General features: G+C 44.8%; 1 protein-coding gene across 1 annotated transcript in view; it reads left to right on the top strand.

Annotated features, from left to right (window-relative positions):
- Positions 1–397: 397 nt before the first annotated feature.
- LOC104385076 (C-terminal-binding protein 2-like) overlaps positions 398–7,441 on the top strand; it is a 7,198-nt gene continuing 154 nt past the window's right edge. The window contains exons 1-8 of the mRNA XM_009993478.1: positions 398–583; positions 676–820; positions 3,355–3,561; positions 4,179–4,393; positions 5,161–5,291; positions 5,452–5,579; positions 6,133–6,253; positions 7,285–7,440. Of these exons, the coding sequence (XP_009991780.1) occupies positions 398–583; positions 676–820; positions 3,355–3,561; positions 4,179–4,393; positions 5,161–5,291; positions 5,452–5,579; positions 6,133–6,253; positions 7,285–7,440 (1,289 nt within the window). The remainder of the gene's footprint in view (positions 584–675; positions 821–3,354; positions 3,562–4,178; positions 4,394–5,160; positions 5,292–5,451; positions 5,580–6,132; positions 6,254–7,284; position 7,441) is intronic.

Raw genomic sequence — 7,441 nt, 5'->3', positions numbered from 1 at the left:
GGAAAGGGATGGCTGCCGGTAGCTGTCAGAGGCCCCCTGGAATGTGCCGGTTCTGCTCGCTCAAGGAGGAAATAGGTTTGGTATCCTGGCCTGCTGAGGGGGGAGCGCGGCCCAGGTTAATGGGGAGTGGGCCTGGAGTGGCTTTATAACCAGTTTAAGGAGTAAGATGGTGTGCTTTTTAGCAGACCACCTCTTATTGTCTCATTATTGTTGAAACATGCTTTGTTTATCTAGTGGTGGGCAGAGGTTGTTTGTTCTTTTCCTAGCTTCATTTCCCTGTGCTTGTTTCCTATTTATTTCTTTTGCTTTGACTAATCCCATCCTAACTGCTACAGACTTTATCCGAACTAGTGAATTGTTGGACTAGGAAATGGGGGTTGCAGAGTTCTTGTCCTTCATGTTGTCATCCCTACTGGTTTTCCTAACAGGCATTCGGCCTCCGATTGTGAATGGCCCAATGCCGGCGCGGCCACTGGTTGCACTCCTGGATGGACGAGACTGCACAGTGGAGATGCCCATCTTGAAGGATGTTGCTACAGTGGCGTTTTGTGACGCTCAGTCAACTCAGGAAATCCATGAGAAGGTGGGCAAGGAAGCACACAGGCATTTGGGTTCAGAGCTCTGCCTCTCAGAGTAACCAAGGCAGAGGTTCATTTGGGCTGCTTTTTATTGTAGGTGCTGAACGAGGCAGTAGGAGCTCTGATGTATCACACCATCACTCTTTCTCGTCAGGATCTGGAGAAATTCAAAGCCCTCAGGGTCATTGTGCGTATTGGCAGTGGCTATGACAATGTTGACATCAAATCTGCTGCAGAACTAGGTATGGTGACACCATTCAGGCTCGGTTGCCATCAGAACTGAGTGTCAGGTGGAACACTGGACATGGTTTTTGTTTTATATCTGAGTACATTGAAAACCTTTTATATAAAAAGATTTGGAGCTGCTTCATGTCAGGCACCTTTAGGAAGCTGAGTAGTATCAGAGCTGGTAGGTGTCTTGCAAGAAAGATTCTCAGTCCTTAGATTGCTCTGCTCTGGACTTCAGTGTCTTTGCTCTTGTCTGGGATTCAGAAACCCACATGCAGTGTCTAGATAACTGTTGGTGAGAGAGAAAGAGTTGAGCACAGGGATGTCTGAAAGCAGACTGCAAATACTGATGCAGGATAAACTCACTAGAAATTGTCAATTAGTGAGTTTTACTATTAAATTTTCATATGCAGGTATATTCTGATTCAACACTTTATTACTGATCCCTTTAGAGCTCTAGGCATGTGAAGAGTCTGTGAATCAGGTGGCCAAAAAGCTGCTATTTAAATAAACATGGTAGTGAAGCCGTTGGGCCTTGTAGGTCCACCTAGGTGAGGTGGATCATTAAGAACCCTGCCCCTTCTGTTTTAGATTTGTGTCTGTGATTTGAAACCTCTCCTGATGCAATCCAGATCAGGTTAAGCTTAAATCAAATGCAGTTATTTTTATATAAAATTTCAGTAGGCATTACAATTACCAGATCTGAAAGAACAGATGAATTGCACATAAATGAAGACTGCATATCTATCTAGTGCTTGAATTAGGCCTAGAGAGTTTTCTCATGTGAATGATTCAACTGAAGAGTCTCAAGTTCCTGGCAAGGTCTTTGGCTCTCATCCAGCCATTACATTTTTGGGCTGAATTTGGAACCTTAGTGTTTTCTACCTACAAGTTACCATCCATATCCTGGATTAATTCAAATTCAAAGCTTTCTCTTTCCCCCTACTTCACACTCATTAACCCAAGGAGAAAGGGGTCAAAGTTCTTTCACCAGCAGACTGCTGCTTGCCACTTTTGCTTTGGACTGATAGTATGGTGACCTTTATGTGTGACCAGATTTGCTTTTGCATGGACAATTAATCATAGAATCATAGAATCATAGGGGTTGGAAGGGACCTCGAAAGATCATCTAGTCCAACCCCCCCGCCAGAACAGGGTCACCTAGAGCACATTAATGATTATTTCCATGCTTAGCCAGGCCCTTTTATTCATTCTGAGGTAAGGTACTGTTCCTTTTGTGTTTTGAATCTTCAAATCAGTCCTAAGGGCTGTTGTATGTGTTTGCATTTTCTTACATTTAGGCATAATACTGCATAAAAACACAAACTTGTGTCTATCTGACTTACAGATCAATACATGTGGCTTATCTGAAGTTGAATGAGATGGTAACTGGTGAGATTAAAATAAGTTAGGTTCCCCTGTCTCCCCTTCTTAAGTCCTGAGTTGTCTGAGTGGCGTTATGGCACCATTTAAAAGGATTTTATAAAGAAAAAGAATCTGGTATCTGGGATTGTCTGGAGCCATGGCTCTCCTAGTTCTTTTGGGAGAGCATGGTCTGAGTTTAGTTGAATTTCTGCTTATAGTAGGCTTACGAAAGAGTGATGAATTGCTGAATTTCATGTGCCTTCACCCATGGCCTAGATTTTATTCCTAATTTTTAGATAGGGGGTGTGCTTTTGAGGAGGAAGAGTTCCTTTGGTTTTGGCAAGTGGCTTGGGTTCTGTTTGGGTAGAGACCATTTCTGTCATCTGGATTTTTTTATTTCTTGACTGGTTTGTTGAATGAAGAGCAGCAGCAGTGAAGTGGTTGCCAGCCCTTCCCTCTCCTTGTTTTTAGTAGACTGCTCAGGAATGACCAGGTTTTGCTACAGTGTTCCATCTTTCCCTTTCCTGACAGCAATTGGTGCTTCCAGCACTTTAACTTTATTTGCCATAGTAATTTACTGACTGTTCTAGCCAGGGGTTTTATGGTCTCATGTGGTTGTGTGTTATTCTAGAGGACTGTGACATGCTGTTATTTTTAAGTGTAACTTCAATTGGATTTAGAGAGGCTCATGTGGCTTCTCTCTGCATTTAATGAGTTAGTTCCGTATTGTTGCTCCTGGAGAAGCTGGTGCTTGCAGTGAGCATCTGGACTGTGAGGCATGAAAGAGCTCAACCATCTGTCTTGATTCTTCTACAGTCTGCCAGTTAGTATGTCAGGAGAATCTCTGGAACAAGTGCATCTTTTTGGGTGCAGATCTTCTAAAATAGTCAGTTTCTTGCATCACTTGTATGATCCAGTTTTCTAATTTTGGCCTGTTTTTCGTTTGGTTTTTTTTTATTCTTCTGGTGAATGTATCACTGAAATGAGTATTTTTAAGGAAGGAATGGTATTTCCTTGGGATTAAAAAGCTGGCTGGTCACACCTGAGTTGCTGTAGAATGAACTTCTTTCTTGCCAGAAGTTCTGAAGCACTGAACTACCTTTCAGCACTTGTTCCTGAGGAGCTGCCTGTTATTTTAGCATTGTGATGCTCAGAGTCTCATGCGAACTCTGTGGCTTTGTAGGCATCGCAGTGTGCAACATCCCCTCCTCCTCAGTAGAGGAGACAGCCGACTCCACCCTCTGCCACATCCTGAACCTGTACCGCCGTGTCACCTGGCTGCACCAGGCCATGCGGGAGGGGAACCGCGCCGCCAGCGTGGAGCAGATCCGGGAGGTGGCTGGGGGCGCCGTGCGTATCCGTGGGGAGACTCTGGGCATCATTGGACTGGGTAAGTGATGGGAATTGTCAGGTCGAAAAGCAAACTCAAAAGTTTTTGGGAACCTAAGAGTCACAGACTGAAAAAGTGATAATTTTACAGCTGTTCATTGTGAAACACACTGACTCATAAGGAATGCTAGTGCCCTATTCTGTGCTGCTGGAATTCTTCAAGAATTGAGTGTATATCATGGGATTGGGTTTGGTTTTTTTTTCATGTTCAAATGGCTAGAAGAATTGGAACATTCAGACAGCTCTTCTTGGTGACAGTTCCCCTATATGCAAGGCTCTGTAGCAGTAACAAAGCCACCTGAAAGCCACCAATTCCTTCTCCAAGTTCTTGTAATCATTTACTGTTGCCTCTGACCCAGGGTCCAGATTTGGTGTGAAAAAGCTTTCCTTCTAGACTGAGCTCTGGCTATTGCATGGGGAAGGACTAGAACGAGCCACATGGGATCAGCACTGAATAACCTCCTCTGGATCCCTGTGGCAACTGTAGGGGTTCCCAGGACTGCAGTACCTCAGGGCCCTGGCAGTAAACTCCAGTGTAGGCTCCCAGTCTGCCCCAGTATCTTGTCTTTAAAGTTTGTTTTACCTTTCCTTGATGATTGTGGGTTTTCTTTTGTGAAGGCCGAGTTGGACAGGCAGTGGCTCTGCGAGCCAAGTCCTTTGGCTTCAACGTGATTTTCTATGATCCCTATCTGCCGGATGGAGTGGAGCGATCCTTGGGTTTACAGCGAGTAGGAACCCTGCAGGATCTACTAATGCACAGCGATTGCATCACATTGCACTGCAGCCTGAATGAACATAACCATCACCTCATCAATGACTTCACTATTAAACAGGTGCAGCAGGAGCTTGATTTCCCCCACAGAGCACTGTGGAAATGAATGCAAACAGAAACTGCTGCTTTCACAGAGGCTGAGAGCGTGTGCCTCCTGCTGCCTCTGCTGTGTGCCTCCTGCTGCCTTTGGAGGCTGGGAGCGTGTGGATCCGAGTGCCTGTGCTTTATGCTGTATAGAATTTCATGTTAAGGGAAGAATAAGATTGGCTCTTTTTGCCAAGTAATTTCCTTTTTAAAGAATATTTTAGGGGATTCAGTAATTTCAAATGACCGTTAAAATGCATAATTGACTGTGCTGGTTAGAACCAGATGTGGTGTGGCTGGGGCTGTGTCAGATTTTTCACATCTCTGCCAGAGTCTCTCTACCCAAGCCCACTGCAAAGTCAGTCCCGGGCTCTACTCCACTAGTCTATGAATGCTTTTCTGTCCTTTCATGAGACATCTGGACATTGTAGTCCAGTTTTATATAGCTGGATACTTTATTCATGTCCTCTTTTTTAATGTCGTAGGATGAGTACGGAGTGCAGAAAGTTCCACTTTTGCCCTTGTTGTCTTGTGATTTTGTTGGTTCATTTTAAAAGCAAATTTCTCAAGCATTGCTTGCAGGCATTTCCCCTCTGGTTAGCTTTGCAGTGAGAGCACTCCTAGTTCGTCCAGGCCTCATCTAATCACTGCAGGCTCCTGCTCATTTCCAGTAGACTTCCCAATATTCACTTAGCTTCCACAAAAAGTCTCATTCTCAAACAACTTCACGTTTTCTTCTTCCAGATGCGCCAAGGCTGCTTCCTAGTGAACACAGCCCGGGGAGGGTTGGTAGATGAGAAGGCCTTAGCTCAAGCCTTGAAAGAGGGGAGGATCAGAGGAACAGCATTGGATGTGCATGAATCTGAGCCTTTCAGGTAATGTTTTGCCTGCATGCCTGCTGCTTTCCCATGGCTTGCCTCTGCTGGATGATTCTTCTGTGTGGTTTTGAGTTACAGTGATACACTGGAGATGATGGGGGGCGCTTATCATGCCTTGAGAGAAACCACATTTTTCTTTCCTCACCCATCCCCACAGCTTTGCTCAGGGGCCCTTAAAAGATGCACCCAACGTGATCTGCACCCCTCACACTGCCTGGTACAGCGAGCAGGCTTCCATTGAATCCAGAGAAGATGCAGCTAAGGAGATCCGCAGAGCTATTACAGGTAATGAGGAAGACTGTCTGCTCTGCAGCTGCTGCTGAATTAGGATTCTTCTGTTAGTTCATGGCAAGGATTGTGCTGATTTTTCTGAAAACTTAGACTCAGTAACTGCTTTCTGGAACTGGAGCGTAAGTTGATAATTGTCTCTGCCGTCTGAGAATATTGTAACTAATGCTGGGGTGGCACTTTCCCTCCCTGGGAAAGCCTTGTTCCTAGCACATCTTCCAAATCCTTTATAGTAATTCCTTTAACAGTTACACTGTACACCTTTTTTCTGGACTAGCACATATTGTGGCTTGGGGAAGGTAAGGCTTGGCAATTGCAGTTTGTGGCCAATAACTTTCACAAGATCACAGAAGTGGGAAGAAGGATCAGTTTCTTCTCCAGAGACCAGTTGTTTAGAGGGCAGGGGGTGTTCTCCCCTGCCCGGTGTTATCCTGTGGAGGTAGATGGAAAAAATGTGCCTTTCCTTTCTACTTTCCTTTGTAAATGCTTCAGCAAATGAGTCCTTCTTGGTTGTGTCAGGGCTTTTTTGTCATTCTTTGTGCTCTCATAGGTCACATACCTGATGCTTTGAGGAACTGTGTTAATAAGGAGTACTTGATGTTAGCAGCTCAGTGGTCCAGTATTGATCCTGCAGCTGTCCACCCAGAACTCAACGGAGCTGCAGCTTACAGGTGAGATATGTAGGTTGTCCAAGTACTTCCAAGCGTATCTTCCTCCTGAAGACATCCCTCTTTGGGTTTGAGATCTGCTTGTCCTTGCAAGCAGGTATGTTTCTGTTCCTAGATACGCTGTGCATGAGCTCTTTCCAGAAACTGAAGAGCAGCATTTTTGAAGCTGTACTAAGTTTTAACATTTACTTGGTCATATTTAGTTCCAGCTTCATACTGGCTTATTTTTCCAAATCCTTGCAAGACTGCCCAAATCTTAACACAAGAAAGGTTGTTGGGTGCCTGAAAAGAGGTCTGGATCTTGACATTTAAAAGTCGTGCATATCATTAGGGCTATGTAAACAAAGCAGCGTTCTTACCTGTAGCCGAAGTATCAACTGTTAAAGAGACGCTGTTGGTGGATCCGGGCAATGGCCTAGACAGGCTGTATTTCAGTTGGTCTGTTCAAGACCTGCCAAGTGACTGTGGGCAGGTTGCTTCCCTTTTGTTTTTCTCCCATCTGCAAAGTAGGAAATACATTCTCCTCCCTTCTCTCAGAGACCTATAGAGGTTCGTATATATTTATGGGGAAGGCACAGGGAGGAAGGGAAGGATGGTTTGTTAGCAATTAATGAGTATTGCTCTCTGGTTTGTCATCTTAAGATCTAGCTGTTTTACTAGTTCAGCTCCTTTTTCTTAGAGCCCAGTGGAGGATAACTGGCAGCTTGCACTCCTGCTGATGGGGAGGGAATTTACAGCCCTTTCAGGTACCTTCATACAGTGTCTCACACTGTTTTTCACTGGAGATAAATTTTGTGCCTATTTTGAAAATGCTTAGTATGTGACCTAAGACAGCTCTGCCTGCAAATAGGTGTCATTCAGGGTTAGGATGTAACTGCTACTCTTCATCTTGAGAAATGTGTTGTGTTTTGTCTTGGAGCATTTCTGTTGGAAAGAGGGACTTGTATTCAGCAGGTGCCTGAGGGCACGGCTTGTTTTCCCTTGTATAATTCTGTTTGACAAGCATGTAATTTATATGTTTCTGTTGGTTTCAGGTTTCCTCAAGGAGTAGTGGGAGTAGCCACTCCTGGGCTACCAGAGCCACCAGTAGTGGAAGGGATTGTAGCTCATGGGATCCCTTCTGTTTCTCACTCTGCACCTCGGACCCCTTCCCCAGGAGAGACGAGCAAACTGGATGCAGACAGAGAGATT

The sequence above is a fragment of the Chaetura pelagica genome, unplaced genomic scaffold (assembly GCF_000747805.2).
Source record: "Chaetura pelagica isolate M959 unplaced genomic scaffold, ChaPel_1.0 scaffold543, whole genome shotgun sequence".
Classification (NCBI taxonomy): domain Eukaryota; kingdom Metazoa; phylum Chordata; class Aves; order Apodiformes; family Apodidae; genus Chaetura; species Chaetura pelagica.
Note: the sequence above shows the minus strand (reverse complement) of the source record. Positions and strands in the feature narration are given on the sequence as shown.